The 19,974-nt window shown below is 45.5% G+C and overlaps 2 protein-coding genes across 3 annotated transcripts in view; both read right to left on the reverse strand.

The window, feature by feature from the left end:
* Nucleotides 1-1,629, reverse strand: part of LOC116360587 (NACHT, LRR and PYD domains-containing protein 3) — a 29,721-nt gene extending 28,092 nt beyond the window's left edge. Inside the window, exon 1 of one of the 2 annotated variants that reach the window (XM_031815457.1) lies at nucleotides 94-780. In XM_031815457.1, coding sequence (XP_031671317.1) covers nucleotides 94-104 — 11 coding nt within the window. In that variant the 5' untranslated portion in view covers nucleotides 105-780. Of the gene's footprint in view, nucleotides 1-93; nucleotides 781-1,519 lie in introns of those variants that run through there. The other variant, XM_031815458.1, reaches the window with a different exon arrangement.
* A 9,559-nt stretch (nucleotides 1,630-11,188) lies between these two features.
* The window catches only part of LOC116360552 (carboxypeptidase M), a 58,512-nt gene continuing 49,726 nt past the window's right edge, over nucleotides 11,189-19,974 (reverse strand). Inside the window, exons 8-9 of the mRNA XM_031815298.1 lie at nucleotides 16,709-16,857; nucleotides 11,189-12,266 (exon numbers count right to left, since the gene is read on the reverse strand). Of these exons, the coding sequence (XP_031671158.1) occupies nucleotides 12,012-12,266; nucleotides 16,709-16,857 (404 nt within the window). The 3' untranslated portion in view covers nucleotides 11,189-12,011. The remainder of the gene's footprint in view (nucleotides 12,267-16,708; nucleotides 16,858-19,974) is intronic.

Here is a 19,974-nt window from a genome sequence, read left to right on the forward strand (position 1 = left end):
TCTTAGAAATCAAACATTTACTAAAACAGACACATCCAAATAGTCTGGTGATTTAAATCACGTGTACATGTAGTCATGACTGCTAATTATCACCTTTTCTCCATTCCTGCCAGGATTGAATTGGATCCGCGGTAACCTCGGTGTTTAGGCGGTGTCAGAGGTGTAGCTGCTTTGTAGCTGTCAAATCAACAAGCGTCTCTACATTTTATACCTATCGCCGGAATTGTCATTGGATGTGCAGAGTTGCATTTATATAAATCCCATGCATCCGTTTTTCAAGTTCAAACACTGTCGTCCGTGATGTAATCTACACCTCGATTAGGCTGATATAAATCCTTATTGTTAAGTTTAACAACAACAGAAAATGTTTTTAACGAGAGTCGTTTCTATATAGCCTACACTTTCTTGTTCTGAACTTCTAACGCAGGATGGGTGAGTTCTCTCGTTTCTGGGTTGGGCAAAATCTGGGAATTCTATATCCGGTCTAACGCGTGTGTAGTGGTCCAGCTGTTATATATCCGGTCTAAAGCGTGTAGTATGGTCCATTTGTAGTATTGTCTTTTCTCAACAGAAATGTCGTAAACCAAGAGCAAGACCTGTTGTAACGTACCTCGGTTCGAATCCGAGAAGGGGAAAACCAGCCATATCTACAGCCTGGCACTCTGCAGTCAACCCGGGCTGGTCTTGGTTATTCTAGCTCGACTTGCGCTTCCACTGCCGCAATATCATTAACAATGTCATGTTGCTATCTAACCAATGTGACTGTGCTGTTAATGTTGCAATTGTAGAAAATAATTTGGCTACAACTAGAAAGATGTTGCAGAAATATCCCCCTAGTGGATATAAACTACACAAGACTTCCTCTGGGTGGAATGTACCGAGTTGAACCGAGTGGAAGTTGTAGCCGCCTTGTGGTTAGTAGTTTACAAGCCTGCTAGAGTTGGTCAGCCGTAGGCGGACGAGCAATATGAGTTTAACTAACCTGAACTGGAATCAACGTGAAGATAATTAGCTTTAGAAAAACCCCTGAGTAGATCTAGTGCTTCGTAGGATAGCCCTCTGGTCTTACTGGAGCGAATAATAACTCTTCACGGTGTCTTTAAACCATCCATCTCCTCCTATTGTGTTGCTTTGTTCAACAGGTCACGTTATGCTATTAAGGAATTGTAGGGGACTAAAATGACGTAGCATCAGCCTAATAATAACACTGTTAAGAAAAGTATGGTCAATGGTTTCATGCTAAATTACACGAAGCAGGAGCTTATTGTCATTAAAAAAACGAAAATATATAGAGATGAACAAATTGTAAAATAACCATGATGTAGAAATATATGAATATGTTTTTGAACTGGACTCGTCCATGAGCGATTACTGCCATTTTGTATGACTGAACTGTACCTGTCCCAGGTGAAATAGACTGTTAAGGTCTGAGTGTTTTACTGTTATTCAACTTGACTAAAATAACACCATACATTTCATTTCCGTACACATTTTACAATAACCCTGGCAGAATTCTTACCTTAGCTTGAATTCACAACCAGAATATGTCAAGTCAATGAGATATGTCCTTCCCGATGACGAGTGCTCAGTATCTATGTTCTAGATACAGTCGATCTTTGAATGCAATCATATCTGGTCAAAGTCCAGTGACTCAACACCATAGTATAGCATAAACCTAACAGGTGTTTCACCTGTGGGCAGAAAAAGCCACGGTGCACTATGAAATAGTTTATAATTAAGGATGGATACAGTTTCAACATATCTCTAATTGTAAAGTACAGTATATACCCAACGACCACTGAGCATTTCAGCTCATGTAACAAAGTAAAGAAATTCTAAGAATCATATGAACACTCATGTTCTTGTTAATAAATATGACTAGACAATAGATATGACATTCTGATTGGTTAATGTTGGGACTAGACAATACATATTACATTCTGATTGGTTAATGTTGGGACTAGACAATACATATTACATTCTGATTGGTTAATGTTGGGACTAGACAATACATATGACATTCTGATTGGTTAATGTTGGGACTAGACAATAGATATGACATTCTGATTGGTTAATGTTGGGACTAGACAATAGATATGACATTCTGATTGGTTAATGTTGGGACTAGACAATAGATATGACATTCTGATTGGTTAATGTTGGGACTAGACAATACATATTACATTCTGATTGGTTAATGTTGGGACTAGACAATAGATATGACATTCTGATTGGTTAATGTTGGGACTAGACAATACATATTACATTCTGATTGGTTAATGTTGGGACTAGACAATACATATTACATTCTGATTGGTTAATGTTGGGACTAGACAATACATATTACATTCTGATTGGTTAATGTTGGGACTAGACAATACATATTACATTCTGATTGGTTAATGTTGGGACTAGACAATAGATATGACATTCTGATTGGTTAATGTTGGGACTAGACAATAGATATGACATTCTGATTGGTTAATGTTGGGACTAGACAATATATATTACATTCTGATTGGTTAATGTTGGGACTAGACAATAGATATGACATTCTGATTGGTTAATGTTGGGACTAGACAATAGATATGACATTCTGATTGGTTAATGTTGGGACTAGACAATACATATTACATTCTGATTGGTTAATGTTGGGACTAGACAATACATATTACATTCTGATTGGTTAATGTTGGGACTAGACAATAGATATGACATTCTGATTGGTTAATGTTGGGACTAGACAATAGATATGACATTCTGATTGGTTAATGTTGGGACTAGACAATAGATATTACATTCTGACTGGTTAATGTTGGGACTAGACAATAGATATGACATTCTGATTGGTTAATGTTGGGACTAGACAATAGATATTACATTCTGACTGGTTAATGTTGTGACTCCCTCCAGGTATTATCCCTCCAGGTATTATCCCTCCAGGTATTAACCCTCCAGGTATTAACCCTCCAGGTATTATCCCTCCAGGTATTATCCCTCCAGGTATTAACCCTCCAGGTATTAACCCTCCAGGTATTAACCCTCCAGGTATTAACCCTCCAGGTATTATCCCTCCAGGTATTGTCCCTCCAGGTATTGTCCCTCCAGCTATTGTCCCTCCAGCTATTGTCCCTCCAGCTATTGTCCCTCCAGGTATTAACCCTCCAGGTATTATCCCTCCAGGTATTAACCCTCCAGGTATTAACCCTCCAGGTATTATCCCTCCAGGTATTATCCCTCCCTCCAGGTATCATCCCTCCAGGTATCATCCCTCCAGCTATTGTCCCTCCAGGTATTGTCCCTCCAGGTATTGTCCCTCCAGGTATTGTCCCTCCAGGTATTAACCCTCCAGGTATTAACCCTCCAGGTATTATCCCTCCAGGTATTATCCTTCCAGGTATCATCCCTCCAGGTATTATCCCTCCAGGTATCATCCCCCCAGGTATCATCCCTCCAGGTATCATCCCTCCAGGTATCATCCCTCCAGGTATTAACCCTCCAGGTATTGAATGGTTCTCCCATCGATCGGGTTCTTGCCTATAAATATCTGGGCATTTGGATTGACATGGATTTAACATTTAACCCATGAGGCGGCGCACAATTGGCCCAGCGTCTTCTGGGTTAGAGGAGAGTTTGGCTCAGCGTCGTCCGGGTTAGGGGAGAGTTTGGCTCAGCGTCGTCCGGGTTAGGGGAGAGTTTGGCTCAGCGTCGTCCGGGTTAGGGGAGGGTTTGGCCCAGCGTCGTCCGGTTTAGGGGAGGGTTTGGCCCAGCGTCGTCCGGGTTAGGGGAGGGTTTGGCCCAGCGTCGTCCGGGTTAGGGGAGGGTTTGGCCCAGCGTCGTCCGGGTTAGGGGAGGGTTTGGCCCAGCGTCGTCCGGGTTAGGGGAGGGTTTGGCCCAGCGTCGTCCGGGTTAGGGGAGGGTTTGGCCCAGCGTCGTCCGGGTTAGGGGAGGGTTTGGCCCAGCGTCGTCCGGGTTAGGGGAGGGTTTGGCCCAGCGTCGTCCGGGTAGCGTCGTCCGGGTTAGGGGAGGGTTTGGCCCAGCGTCGTCCGGGTTAGGGGAAGGTTTGGCCTGGCTGGGATATCCTTGTCCCATCGCGTTCTAGCGGCTCCTTGCGGCAGCCAGGCGCATGCACGCTGACTTCGGTCGTCAGCCGTACAGTCAAAGATGTTCTCATCTATCTGTAGTACAGTGTTTCCTCCGACACATTGGTGCGGCTGGCTTTCGGGTTAAGCGAGCAGTGTGTCAAGAAGCAGTGCGGCTTGGCGGGTTCGTGTTTCGGAGGAAGCATGGCTCTCGACGTTGCAGTGATGGGACAAGACTGTTACAGTTGTTGACTACGGTGACACCATTAACCAGAATGCAGCAGCCACTACTCTTAAACCTTTAGATACAGTCTAACATAGTACCATTGGTTTTATCACAGGTGAGTTTTAATACTCATCACTCTATCCTGTATCTAAAGGTTATCTGGTCCTCATTAAAGTCCCGTCGATCACTTCCTACTCATCACTACATCCTGTATCTAAAGGTTGTCTGGTCCTCATTAAAGTCCCGTCGATCACTTCCTACTCATCACTACATCCTGTATCTAAAGGTTGTCTGGTCCTCATTAAAGTCCAGTAGATCACTTCCTACTCATCACTACATCCTGTATCTAAAGGTTGTCTGGTCCTCATTAAAGTCCAGTAGATCACTTCCTACTCATCACTACATCCTGTATCTGGTCCTCATTAAAGTCCAGTAGATCACTTCCTACTCATCACTACATCCTGTATCTAAAGGTTGCCTGGGCCTCATTAAAGTCCAGTAGATCACTTCCTACTCATCACTACATCCTGTATCTGGTCCTCATTAAAGTCCAGTAGATCACTTCCTACTCATCACTTCATCCTGTATCTAAAGGTTGTCTGGTCCTCATTAAAGTCCAGTAGATCACTTCCTACTCATCACTACATCCTGTATCTGGTCCTCATTAAAGTCCAGTAGATCACTTCCTACTCATCACTACATCCTGTATCTAAAGGTTGTCTGGTCCTCATTAAAGTCCAGTAGATCACTTCCTTATTGATTTTTTTTGTTTGGTTTATAAAGCTCTACTACACATGGTTGGTTAACTCTTTGAGGTTCCTCGGGTCGCCACCGAATTAGGAGAATCCGCTTTTAGTTTTAATGTGCCTCACTGCAGAACGAATAACAATTGGATATTCTGGTGCAGTTTAGTGTGTTGGGAACCTAGTAGCTGAGGAAAGGAACGTTGTTGTGCTTTTTTAAAACCATTTTATTTGACATTGTAATGATTACTGTTTGGTTTCACATCGTTTTTTTATTTATTGTTGTAGTACTATAAATCAGGGCACCCTGGGGGATGAGACCCTGGTCTCATTGGTTTTCCCCTGAATAAATGAATAAATACAATTACAGATCTGGATTTATGGTGGTGTGTGGGTCTGGCTGGTTGCCCAGGCGACTGATGACAGTAGACCTATCCCTGACCTGCAGATCTTTAGGCATAATGGAGACAGGACTCCACCTGTTGGTAAAAAAGCTCATAACTATTATCAGAATCTTCATCTGTCCACTACCCATCATCACCTCTCAAGCAAGGTTAATGTGTAGTGTCATGATTTAAGCTACATATATTGAATGCGTAACCCGGGACTCGATCCCGGGGACAGCGACTATCAAGCCAACACATCAATCGCTACATTATATCGGTTAACTTTGACACAACACCTTAAGACATAGCCCACACATGAACAATGTAACCACAGACGTGGAGGGGGAAAAAGACTGATCCTAAAACATAAATTGACAGATTTAATCATCAAGGCACAACAATCATTGTCAGCTGAAAGGTCAAAAGGTCAGTTGATAGATGAGGTAGAACAACACGAGAGGCATCTATGGACAATATCGTCTCTGTCCCAAATGGCACCAAATCGATTCCCTATATAGTGCACTACTTTTAACCAGGGCCTATAGGGCTTTGGTAAAATGTAGTGCACTAGGTAGGGAATAGGGTGGCATTTATGGGTCTACCCTCCATCATTACCCATAATGATTCAGGAAGGTTCTGTTTTTGACAATAACTATAGAGATACAGTCTCCAGTCCACCAGTACAGGTATTGTGATACAGTCCACCAGTACAGGTATTGTGATACAGTCCACCAGTACAGGTATTGTGATACAGTCCACCAGTACAGGTATTGTGATACGGTCCACCAGTACAGGTATTGTGATACGGTCCACCAGTACAGGTATTGTGATACGGTCCACCAGTACAGGTATTGTGATACGGTCCACCAGTACAGGTATTGTGATACGGTCCACCAGTACAGGTATTGTGATACGGTCCACCAGTACAGGTATTGTGATACGGTCCACCAGTACAGGTATTGTGATACGGTCCACCAGTACAGGTATTGTGATACGGTCCACCAGTACAGGTATTGTGATACGGTCCACCAGTACAGGTATTGTGATACGGTCCACCAGTACAGGTATTGTGATACGGTCCACCAGTACAGGTATTGTGATACGGTCCACCAGTACAGGTATTGTGATACGGTCCACCAGTACAGGGATTGTGATACGGTCCACCAGTACAGGGATTGTGATACGGTCCACCAGTATAGGTATTGTGATATACAGTCCACCAGTACAGGTATTGTGATATACAGTCCACCAGTACAGGTATTGTGATATACAGTCCACCAGTACAGGTATTGTGATACAGTCCACCAGTACAGGTATTGTGATACAGTCCACCAGTACAGGTATTGTGATACAGTCCACCAGTACAGGTATTGTGATACAGTCCACCAGTACAGGTATTGTGATACAGTCCACCAGTACAGGTATTGTGATACAGTCCACCAGTACAGGTATTGTGATACAGTCCACCAGTACAGGTATTGTGATACAGTCCACCAGTACAGGTATTGTGATACAGTCCACCAGTACAGGTATTGTGATACAGTCCACCAGTACAGGTATTGTGATACAGTCCACCAGTACAGGTATTGTGATACAGTCCACCAGTACAGGTATGGTGATACAGTCCACCAGTACAGGTATTGTGATACAGTCCACCAGTACAGGTATTGTGATACAGTCCACCAGTACAGGTATTGTGATACAGTCCACCAGTACAGGTATTGTGATACAGTCCACCAGTACAGGTATTGTGATACAGTCCACCAGTACAGGTATTGTGATACAGTCCACCAGTACAGGTATTGTGATATACAGTCCACCAGTACAGGTATTGTGATATACAGTCCACCAGTACAGGTATTGTGATATACAGTCCACCAGTACAGGTATTGTGATATACAGTCCACCAGTACAGGTATTGTGATATACAGTCCACCAGTACAGGTATTGTGATATACAGTCCACCAGTACAGGTATTGTGATATACAGTCCACCAGTACAGGTATTGTGATATACAGTCCACCAGTACAGGTATTGTGATATACAGTCCACCAGTACAGGTATTGTGATATACAGTCCACCAGTACAGGTATTGTGATATACAGTCCACCAGTACAGGTATTGTGATATACAGTCCACCAGTACAGGTATTGTGATATACAGTCCACCAGTACAGGTATTGTGATATACAGTCCACCAGTACAGGTATTGTGATATACAGTCCACCAGTACAGGTATTGTGATATACAGTCCACCAGTACAGGTATTGTATTGTGATATACAGTCCACCAGTACAGGTATTGTGATATACAGTCCACCAGTACAGGTATTGTGATATACAGTCCACCAGTACAGGTATTGTGATATACAGTCCACCAGTACAGGTATTGTGATATACAGTCCACCAGTACAGGTATTGTGATATACAGTCCACCAGTACAGGTATTGTGATATACAGTCCACCAGTACAGGTATTGTGATATACAGTCCACCAGTACAGGTATTGTGTGATACAGTCCACCAGTACAGGTATTGTGTGATACAGTCCACCAGTACAGGTATTGTGTGATACAGTCCACCAGTACAGGTATTGTGTGATACAGTCCACCAGTACAGGTATTGTGTGATACAGTCCACCAGTACAGGTATTGTGTGATACAGTCCACCAGTACAGGTATTGTGTGATACAGTCCACCAGTACAGGTATTGTGATACAGTCCACCAGTACAGGTATTGTGATACAGTCCACCAGTACAGGTATTGTGATACAGTCCACCAGTACAGGTATTGTGATACAGTCCACCAGTACAGGTATTGTGATACAGTCCACCAGTACAGGTATTGTGATACAGTCCACCAGTACAGGTATTGTGATACAGTCCACCAGTACAGGTATTGTGATACAGTCCACCAGTACAGGTATTGTGATATACAGTCCACCAGTACAGGTATTGTGATATACAGTCCACCAGTACAGGTATTGTGATAGTCTCCAGTCCACCAGTACAGGTATTGTGATACAGTCCACCAGTACAGGTATTGTGATACAGTCCACCAGTACAGGTATTGTGATACAGTCCACCAGTACAGGTATTGTGATACAGTCCACCAGTACAGGTATTGTGATACAGTCCACCAGTACAGGTATTGTGATACAGTCCACCAGTACAGGTATTGTGATACAGTCCACCAGTACAGGTATTGTGATACAGTCCACCAGTACAGGTATTGTGATATACAGTCCACCAGTACAGGTATTGTGATATACAGTCCACCAGTACAGGTATTGTGTGATACAGTCCACCAGTACAGGTATTGTGTGATACAGTCCACCAGTACAGGTATTGTGTGATACAGTCCACCAGTACAGGTATTGTGTGATACAGTCCACCAGTACAGGTATTGTGTGATACAGTCCACCAGTACAGGTATTGTGTGATACAGTCCACCAGTACAGGTATTGTGTGATACAGTCCACCAGTACAGGTATTGTGATACAGTCCACCAGTACAGGTATTGTGATACAGTCCACCAGTACAGGTATTGTGATACAGTCCACCAGTACAGGTATTGTGATACAGTCCACCAGTACAGGTATTGTGATACAGTCCACCAGTACAGGTATTGTGATACAGTCCACCAGTACAGGTATTGTGATATACAGTCCACCAGTACAGGTATTGTGATATACAGTCCACCAGTACAGGTATTGTGATATACAGTCCACCAGTACAGGTATTGTGATAGTCTCCAGTCCACCAGTACAGGTATTGTGATACAGTCCACCAGTACAGGTATTGTGATACAGTCCACCAGTACAGGTATTGTGATACAGTCCACCAGTACAGGTATTGTGATACAGTCCACCAGTACAGGTATTGTGATACAGTCCACCAGTACAGGTATTGTGATACAGTCCACCAGTACAGGTATTGTGATACAGTCCACCAGTACAGGTATTGTGATACAGTCCACCAGTACAGGTATTGTGATACAGTCCACCAGTACAGGTATTGTGATACAGTCCACCAGTACAGGTATTGTGATACAGTCCACCAGTACAGGTATTGTGATACAGTCCACCAGTACAGGTATTGTGATACAGTCCACCAGTACAGGTATTGTGATATACAGTCCACCAGTACAGGTATTGTGATATACAGTCCACCAGTACAGGTATTGTGATACAGTCCACCAGTACAGGTATTGTGATACAGTCCACCAGTACAGGTATTGTGATACAGTCCACCAGTACAGGTATTGTGATACAGTCCACCAGTACAGGTATTGTGATACAGTCCACCAGTACAGGTATTGTGATACAGTCCACCAGTACAGGTATTGTGATACAGTCCACCAGTACAGGTATTGTGATACAGTCCACCAGTACAGGTATTGTGATACAGTCCACCAGTACAGGTATTGTGATACAGTCCACCAATACAGGTATTGTGATAGTCTCCAGTCCACCAGTACAGGTATTGTGATAGTCTCCAGTCCACCAGTACAGGTATTGTGATACGGTCCACCAGTACAGGTATTGTGATAGTCTCCAGTCCACCAGTACAGGTATTGTGATACGGTCCACCAGTACAGGTATTGTGATACGGTCCACCAGTACAGGTATTGTGATACGGTCTGGAGAGAGGATATGTTTCAATTTATGTTCTTCTTTTTTTTGACCTAGGAATATAGTGTTCTCTGTTGTCTGTGCAGTGTGTTCTCTGTTGTCTCTGCAGTGTGTTCTCTGTTGTCTCTGCAGTGTGTTCTCTGTTGTCTCTGCAGTGTGTTCTCTGCTGTCTCTGCAGTGTGTTCTCTGCTGTCTGTGCTGTGTTCTCTGCTGTCTGTGCTATGCAGTGTGTGCTGTGCAGTGTGTTCTCTGTTGTCTGTGCAGTGTGTTCCCTGCTGTCTGTGCAGTGTGTTCCCTGCTGTCTGTGCAGTGTGTTCTCTGTTGTCTGTGCAGTGTGTTCTCTGTTGTCTGTGCAGTGTGTTCTCTGCTGTCTCTGCAGTGTGTTCTCTGCTGTCTGTGCAGTGAGCTCAGGCAGGTCGTCTCTGTGCTGTGCAGTGAGCTCAGGCAGGTCGTCTCTGTGCTGTGCAGTGAGCTCAGGCAGGTCGTCTCTGTGCTGTGCAGTGAGCTCAGGCAGGTCGTCTCTGTGCTGTGCAGTGAGCTCAGGCAGGTCGTCTCTGTGCTGTGCAGTGAGCTCAGGCAGGTCGTCTTTGTGCTGTGCAGTGAGCTCAGACAGGTCGTCTCTGTGCTGTGCAGTGAGCTCAGGCAGGTCGTCTCTGTCTAAAAGTCTTGTCATGTTTGTAGGTAGAGGTGTGATTCCAGGTGTTTGCAGGTGGACTGGTAGGATCTTAGAGGCACTTCTAGACCTTCTCAACACCACTCCATCCCTCCCTTACCCCCTGTCCTCAACACCCCTCCCTCCCTTACCCCCTGTCCTCAACAACCCTCCCTCCCTTACCCCCTGTCCTCAACAACCCTCCCTCCCTTACCCCCTGTCCTCAACACCCCTCCCTCCCTTACCCCCTGTCCTCAACAACCTTCCTTCCCTTACCCCCTGTCCTCAACAACCCTCCCTCCCTTACCCCTGTCCTCAACAACCCTCCCTTCCTTACCCCCTGTCCTCAACAACCTTCCTTCCCTTACCCCCTGTCCTCAACACCCCTCCCTTCCTTACCCCCTGTCCTCAAAACCCCTCCCTCCCTTACCCCCTGTCCTCAACAACCCTCCCTCCCTTACCCCCTGTCCTCAAAACCCCTCCCTCCCTTACCCCTTGACTTTATTCTCTTTTCTTCTCAGCTTGGCATGGCAGATTGCTGGCTGGCAGATTGCTGGCTGGCAGATTGCTGGCATGGCAGATTGCTGGCTGGCAGATTGCTGGCTGGCAGATTGCTGGCTGGCAGATTGCTGGCTGGCAGATTGCTGGCTGGCAGATTGCTGGCTGGCAGATTGCTGGCTGGCAGATTGCTGGCTGGCAGATTGCTGGCTGGCAGATTGCTGGCTGGCAGATTGCTGGCATGGCAGATTGCTGGCTGGCAGATTGCTGGCTGGCAGATTGCTGGCATGGCAGATTGCTGGCTGGCAGATTGCTGGCTGGCAGATTGCTGGCTGGCAGATTGCTGGCATGGCAGATTGCTGGCTGGCAGATTGCTGGCTGGCAGATTGCTGGCTGGCAGATTGCTGGCTGGCAGATTGCTGGCTGGCAGATTGCTGGCTGGCAGATTGCTGGCATGGCAGATTGCTTTCTTTCAGCACAATATTTCTTTTTAAACTAAAAAAGCATCAATACAAAACATACAATTTAAAAAACAAAATGGCTCCCGTGTTTGTGCGGTAGAGCAAAGTGTTACAACAAAATATATATAGGATTTTCTTTGTTTGTACAAAAATACTGAGAAAAAAAAAGAGAATGTCTCTGGACTGGGAGATCCCATCTCAGTCAGTCTGTCTGTCCGTCTCCATGGATACGTCCCAAATGGCATCCTATCCCCTATATAGTGTACTATTTTCAACCAGAGTCCTACACTACACAGGAAACAGGTTCCATTTGGGTCGTGACCCGTCTCTCGGTCACAGTAACATGGTATCCCGGAGAACCAGGAGAACCAGGAGGATGGTGACGCCTGAGGGGCCCAGGCTGGGAGAGTGGCCACCCAGGGGCCTCCAGACCTGGGGTGGGGTGCAGGACTGGGTGGGGCGGCTGGGGCCAGGGGTGGCGGCTGCGGACCTCTGCAGCTGGAAGTTGTGGACGAGGGCCGAGAATGAGTCGGGACCGTACGGGACCGTCAACGTCTCCGTCAACACCTGGTGGCCCGGGAACGTCACCTGTCGATCACATCGATCGATTAGTTCATGTATTGATCAATTATTACAATGTTGAGTAAACTTCACACACAGGCAAATATGTCAATCACATTGATTGATTTGATACTATTGATTGATTGATTCATACCAGTATTGTACTGTAGATTGATTCATACCCAGCTGTATACCAACTAAATATACAGTATTGTACTGTAGATCAAGTGTCTATTCCGTCTGAACAGATGGGATGAATATAATTAAAGGTTCAAAAAAAATATTCTCATGGTTTCACAATATCTCTGTTGTTGTTAAATATCTCTGTTGTTAAATGTTCTGGTGCTTTCTCTGAGCCGCCTGTCAGAGGAAAGGTTGTTATCTGTCCGTTGATCAGATGTTTACTGGAGACTGTGGGAGACTGTGGGACCTCATACGTGCTACTGCACCACACCACCCGGGAGGACCACCCACGTGGCTTTGTATGAGCTGGCTCAAAATAAAAACACTGAGAAACATTCATTGAGTCCGTGTCCAAAAAGGCACCCTATTCCCTATATAGAGTGCACTACTTTTGGACTTAGAGCCCATAGGATTGTCTCACTCTAGACTGTGTCCGAAACAGCACCCTAATCCTTATATAGAGTGCACTACTTTTGGATTTAGAGCCCATAGGATTGTCTCACTCTAGACTGTGTCCAAAATAGCACCCTATTCCCAATATAGAGTGCACTACTTTTGACTTAGAGCCCATGGGATTGTCTCACTCTAGACTGTCCTAAATGGCACCCTAAATCCCTATATAGTACACTACTTTTTACTTAGAGCCCATAGGATTGTCTCACCCTAATCCATATATAGTGCACTAGTTTGACCAAAGCCCCATGTCCTCTCCATGCCACTTAGAGACAGTTTACCCTCCAGCCTCTTTGGTTTATTTGAGAGCAGTTAAATAATTCCTATCGGTCCCAGTCTAATCTCAGTGTTGTATTTAGGGAGGTGGGAGAGGGGGGGTCAAACAGCAAACATGCATCCAACAAGTTTGTAGAGTCACAGGTTTGATGAAGTCATTGCATGCTAGGAATATGGGACCAAATACTCCACTTTTGACTACTTTAATACACATAGGAGGTACATTTGTCCAAATGCTTATGAGACAGGCAGTTAACCCACTGTTCCTAGGCAGTTAACCCACTGTTCCTAGGCAGTTAACCCACTGTTCCTAGGCAGTTAACCCACTGTTCCTAGGCAGTTAACCCACTGTTCCTAGGCAGTTAACCCACTGTTCCTAGGCAGTTAACCCACTGTTCCTAGGCAGTTAACCCACTGTTCCTAGGCAGTTAACCCACTGTTCCTAGACCAGTTAACCCACTGTTCCTAGACCAGTTAACCCACTGTTCCTAGACCAGTTAACCCACTGTTCCCAGGCAGTTAACCCACTGTTCCCAGGCAGTTAACCCACTGTTCCTAGACCAGTTAACCCACTGTTCCTAGACCAGTTAACCCACTGTTCCTAGACCAGTTAACCCACTGTTCCTAGACCAGTTAACCCACTGTTCCCAGGCAGTTAACCCACTGTTCCTAGGCAGTTAACCCACTGTTCCTAGGCAGTTAACCCACTGTTCCTAGGCAGTTAACCCACTGTTCCTAGGCAGTTAACCCACTGTTCCTAGACCAGTTAACCCACTGTTCCCAGGCAGTTAACCCACTGTTCCTAGGCAGTTAACCCACTGTTCCTAGGCAGTTAACCCACTGTTCCTAGGCAGTTAACCCACTGTTCCCAGGCAGTTAACCCACTGTTCCTAGGCAGTTAACCCACTGTTCCTAGGCAGTTAACCCACTGTTCCCAGGCAGTTAACCCACTGTTCCTAGACCAGTTAACCCACTGTTCCTAGACCAGTTAACCCACTGTTCCTAGACCAGTTAACCCACTGTTCCTAGACCAGTTAACCCACTGTTCCTAGGCCAGTTAACCCACTGTTCCTAGGCCAGTTAACCCACTGTTCCTAGGCCAGTTAACCCACTGTTCCTAGGCCAGTTAACCCACTGTTCCTAGGCCAGTTAACCCACTGTTCCTAGGCCAGTTAACCCACTGTTCCTAGGCCAGTTAACCCACTGTTCCTAGGCCAGTTAACCCACTGTTCCTAGACCAGTTAACCCACTGTTCCTAGACCAGTTAACCCACTGTTCCTAGACCAGTTAACCCACTGTTCCCAGGCAGTTAACCCACTGTTCCTAGGCAGTTAACCCACTGTTCCTAGGCAGTTAACCCACTGTTCCTAGGCAGTTAACCCACTGTTCCTAGGCAGTTAACCCACTGTTCCCAGGCAGTTAACCCACTGTTCCCAGGCAGTTAACCCACTGTTCCCAGGCAGTTAACCCACTGTTCCCAGGCAGTTAACCCACTGTTCCTAGGCCAGTTAACCCACTGTTCCTAGACCAGTTAACCCACTGTTCCTAGACCAGTTAACCCACTGTTCCTAGACCAGTTAACCCACTGTTCCTAGACCAGTTAACCCACTGTTCCTAGACCAGTTAACCCACTGTTCCTAGACCAGTTAACCCACTGTTCCTAGACCAGTTAACCCACTGTTCCTAGACCAGTTAACCCACTGTTCCTAGGCCAGTTAACCCACTGTTCCTAGGCCAGTTAACCCACTGTTCCTAGGCCAGTTAACCCACTGTTCCTAGGCCAGTTAACCCACTGTTCCTAGGCCAGTTAACCCACTGTTCCTAGGCCAGTTAACCCACTGTTCCTAGACCAGTTAACCCACTGTTCCTAGACCAGTTAACCCACTGTTCCTAGACCAGTTAACCCACTGTTCCTAGACCAGTTAACCCACTGTTCCTAGACCAGTTAACCCACTGTTCCTAGGCCAGTTAACCCACTGTTCCTAGACCAGTTAACCCACTGTTCCTAGGCCAGTTAACCCACTGTTCCTAGACCAGTTAACCCACTGTTCCTAGACCAGTTAACCCACTGTTCCTAGACCAGTTAACCCTAGGCCAGTTAACCCATTTGTTCTTAACTGATTTGCTTAGTTAAATAAAGATGAAATAGATTTTAAAAAATACCTTCAAAAGAAACATATAAAATCCATTATTATTATTTATTAAATATAAATGGGATTTTCTAAAATCCACAACAATGTTCAAACCACATCAGGAGACCACTTTTGAGGTCTGGGAAATGTTTAGGAAATGTTCAGTTTTGGGGTATCGTTCCCCTTTAATTCCCCTGTGCACCCCAACGAGGCTGCTGTTTAGTGGTGTTTTTCTAGCACACGTGTGATGTTAGCGTTGTCAAAACAAATGACCCACCGGACTGAATCAAATAATCATGATCTAATTCTGCCAGGTAGGCAATAGGCTACTTTGTAGTTAACATTTTAATTGAGAAGTTTTTTTGGGGAAAGCCTTTCCATCTACCAGAAGACTGTTGTCGTTTTATTAGCATCCTCGCTAACAGCTACACCGAGTGGTAGCCGGGAACATACACAGACGGGGGAATTCTCGATGCCGGTTCAGAAACTTGAAAGAAATACGAATCACTGACGCATTCTGTTCACGTCTTATTATAAACGTGGGCAAATTAATACATTTAGTTGATTTCCTACTATATTCCATATATTTTTGAATAGTGTTGAATTCCGTTTTATTGTCTAGATTCCGTGATTCAACGTTCTTCGCATCACATATTTTTAAATCGGACCCTAAATAAAAAAGTGCTTTCATTTCTAAACGTTAAAACAAATATGTATGAAAATACCCTCAAATAAAAAGGTGACATTTTGTACATTCGCCTCATATGAAACATTTTGATCTCAAATCCAAAATGCTGGGAGTTATAGAGACAAATAAAAACGTTTAGTTTCACTGTCCAAATAAAAAACTACCACCCAGATACACAGACCAGTCCCAAATGACACCCTATTCCCTTGGAATAGGGCTCTGGTCAAAAGTAGTGCACTACATAGGGAATAGGGTGCCATTTGAGACAGCAGAAGTAGTTGAATAAACCTAAACTATCAGTACTACCACCAGAGGGTGCTGTCTCACCCTAAAGGTGTAGTTACCTGGCAGCAGCAGTAGTTGAATAAACCTAAACTATCAGTACTACCACCAGAGGGTGCCGTCTCACCCTAAAGGTGTAGTTGCCTGGCAGCAGCAGTAGTTGAATAAACCTAAACTATCAGTACTACCACCAGAGGGTGCTGTCTCACCCTAAAGGTGTAGTTGCCTGGCAGCAGCAGTAGTTGAATAAACCTAAACTATCAGTACTACCACCAGAGGGTGCTGTCTCACCCTAAAGGTGTAGTTGCCTGGCAGCAGCAGTAGTTGAATAAACCTAAACTATCAGTACTACCACCAGAGGGTGCTGTCTCACCCTAAAGGTGTAGTTGCCTGGCAGCAGCAGTAGTTGAATAAACCTAAACTATCAGTACTACCACCAGAGGGTGCTGTCTCACCCTAAAGGTGTAGTTGCCTGGCAGCAGCAGTCTGTAGTATTCTCCATGGCGGTCGGTTCTGAAGGGACAGAGGTTCTGTCTCCCCTCCACCTCCACCAGAGCATTCTGTAATGGGTTTCCCTCCGCGTCCAACACCTGCCCTTTCACACCTAGAGACACACACACACACACACACAGCGGGACGGAAGGAGAGAAAGACAATCAACACCAGCCAAGCCAATTGGTTCTTAATTTAGCAACGGTCATCCAAATTGTTAAAAAGGTTTTAAAAAAACCATTGTAATAAATGGAACAGTTGAACAACGGATGAAATTCCTCCAAAACTCCATCAGGTATCGACTGGATTATAACACATAAAACATTTGCATAAACACACGGGGAAATTTGCATATATGAATAAATTAACATAGGTGGAACTGGCCTGCAACCACCAAACACTAGCTCTGTCTAGGCCTACCTGCTCGGTCTAGACAGCCTCATTCATTACTGTTGTCAAGTTCTGTTGCATAATTCAACATGTTGCGTCACTAGCAGGATAGCCTCAGATTAAAGATCAACAGGCTTGGCTCTAGATCACATCTATCTAAACAGACATGATATCACTATCATCGCAGTGTTCATTTTCAGGAAGTTGCTTTCTTTTCAGCTCATCTAATTTGTAAACATTAAACAAACGACAGGAACAAGCAAAGACTATGAAAGATTCACAAGAGTAAAATGAGAGTAAACAATCCAGCGAGATTTAAGCCCCTCCCCCCTCACACACAGGAAATAGATCCTCAGGTGGGCGGAGCTTGCGCGCTGCTACTCCAATTGTCCGGCTGTTAGTTAGACGATACCCCATTAACTATTCAGAAAAGGGCGGAGTTTCCTCCTTCTTAACTTTACTGGAATGAATGAACCCTTCGTCGCCCTATTCTGTGTTTACCTCGACACAACACAGGAGAACAGTCAGACTATTCTGTGTTTACCTCGACACAACACAGGAGAACAGTCAGACTATTCTGTGTTTTACCTCGACACAACACAGGAGAACAGTCAGACTATTCTGTGTTTTACCTCGACACAACACAGGAGAACAGTCAGACTATTCTGTGTTTACCTCGACACAACACAGGAGAACAGTCAGACTATTCTGTGTTTACCTCGACACAACACAGGAGAACAGTCAGACTATTCTGTGTTTACCTCGACACAACACAGGAGAACAGTCAGACTATTCTGTGTTTACCTCGACACAACACAGGAGAACAGTCAGACTATTCTGTGTTTACCTCGACACAACACAGGAGAACAGTCAGACTATTCTGTGTTTACCTCGACACAACACAGGAGAACAGTCAGACTATTCTGTGTTTACCTCGACACAACACAGGAGAACAGTCAGACTATTCTGTGTTTACCTCGACACAACACAGGAGAACAGTCAGACTATTCTAGAAAAGCTTTTGACTGGACTACAGGGGGAGCTTCTGTTGGTTAATTAATATGATCTTTTAGCCAGGGTCACATTACAGTGGTGATTGTTGTGATGTCAGTTGAGGCACCAAGCATCACACAGACTCTCCCTGTGCATCCCAAATGGCACCCTATTCCCTATATAGTGCACTACTTTACACCGTGATGACTGACTTGGACCAGGAGTCATCCCAGGGTAGACCGTGATGACTGACCTGGACCAGGAGTCATCCCAGGGTAGACCGTGATGACTGACCTGGACCAGGAGTCATCCCAGGGTAGAAGACCGTGATGACTGACCTGGACCAGGAGTCATCCCAGGGTAGAAGACCGTGATGACTGACCTGGACCAGGAGTCATCCCAGGGTAGAAGACCGTGATGACTGACCTGGACCAGGAGTCATCCCAGGGTAGAAGACCGTGATGACTGACCTGGACCAGGAGTCATCCCAGGGTAGAAGACCGTGATGACTGACCTGGACCAGGAGTCATCCCAGGGTAGACCGTGATGACTGACCTGGACCAGGAGTCATCCCAGGGTAGACCGTGATGACTGACCTGGACCAGGAGTCATCCCAGGGTAGACCGTGATGACTGACCTGGACCAGGAGTCATCCCAGGGTAGAAGACCGTGATGACTGACCTGGACCAGGAGTCATCCCAGGGTAGACCATTGTTGTGAGATCTGATCTTGAGATCTATTTTAGTGCCTGGGGGCTTTTCAGCATGTGACCTAACATTGGGATTTATTTTTTATTTTTAAGAATGACCTTAAGCTTACATTCAATATCCACATATCTTGAATGAATTGTTTAACCTTACCGATTCTTACCTAAATGAATCTTACTACCATTGAAATGATCAAGCCACCACCTGGTAGTGAAACACTGTACAGAAGCATTGATTGATTTGATTGTATTTATGAGACAGCGTGGTACTAACCCATGACAGACAGCATGGTACTGACCCGCGACAGACAGCGTGGTACTAACCCACGATAGACAGCGTGGTACTAACCCACAACAGACAGCGTGGTACTAACCCGCGGCAGATAGCATGGTACTAACCCACGACAGACAGCATGGTACTAACCCAGGACAGACAGCGTGGGGTGGTACTAACCCATGACAGACAGCATGGTACTAACCCGTGATAGACAGCGTGGTACTGACCCGCGACAGACAGCGTGGTACTAACCAACGACAGACAGCGTGGTACTAACCAACGACAGACAGCATGGTACTAACCCACGATAGACAGCGTGGTACTGACACAGGACAGACAGCGCGGTACTAACCCACGATAGACAGCGTGGTACTGACCCACGATAGACAGCGTGGTACTGACCCACGATAGACAGCGTGGTACTAACCCACGATAGACAGCGTGGTAATGACCCACGATAGACAGCGTGGTACTAACCCACGATAGACAGCATGGTACTGACCCACAAAAGACAGCGTGGTACTAACCCGCGACAGACAGCGTGGTACTAACTCGCGGCAGATAGCATGGTACTAACCCACAACAAACAGCGTGGTACTGACCCACGACAGACAGCGTGGTACTAACCCGTGATAGACAGCGTGGTACTAACCCGCGGCAGACAGCGTGGTACTAACCCGTGATAGACAGCGTGGTACTAACCCACAACAGACAGCGTGGTACTAACCCACAACAGACAGCATGGTACTAACCCACAACAGACAGCGTGGTACTAACCCGCGGCAGATAGCGTGGTACTAACCCACGACAGAGACAGCCTGATACTAACCCACGACAGACAGCATGGTACTAACCCAGGACAG

The sequence above is a fragment of the Oncorhynchus kisutch genome, unplaced genomic scaffold (assembly GCF_002021735.2).
Source record: "Oncorhynchus kisutch isolate 150728-3 unplaced genomic scaffold, Okis_V2 Okis09a-Okis19a_hom, whole genome shotgun sequence".
Classification (NCBI taxonomy): Eukaryota; Metazoa; Chordata; class Actinopteri; order Salmoniformes; family Salmonidae; genus Oncorhynchus; species Oncorhynchus kisutch.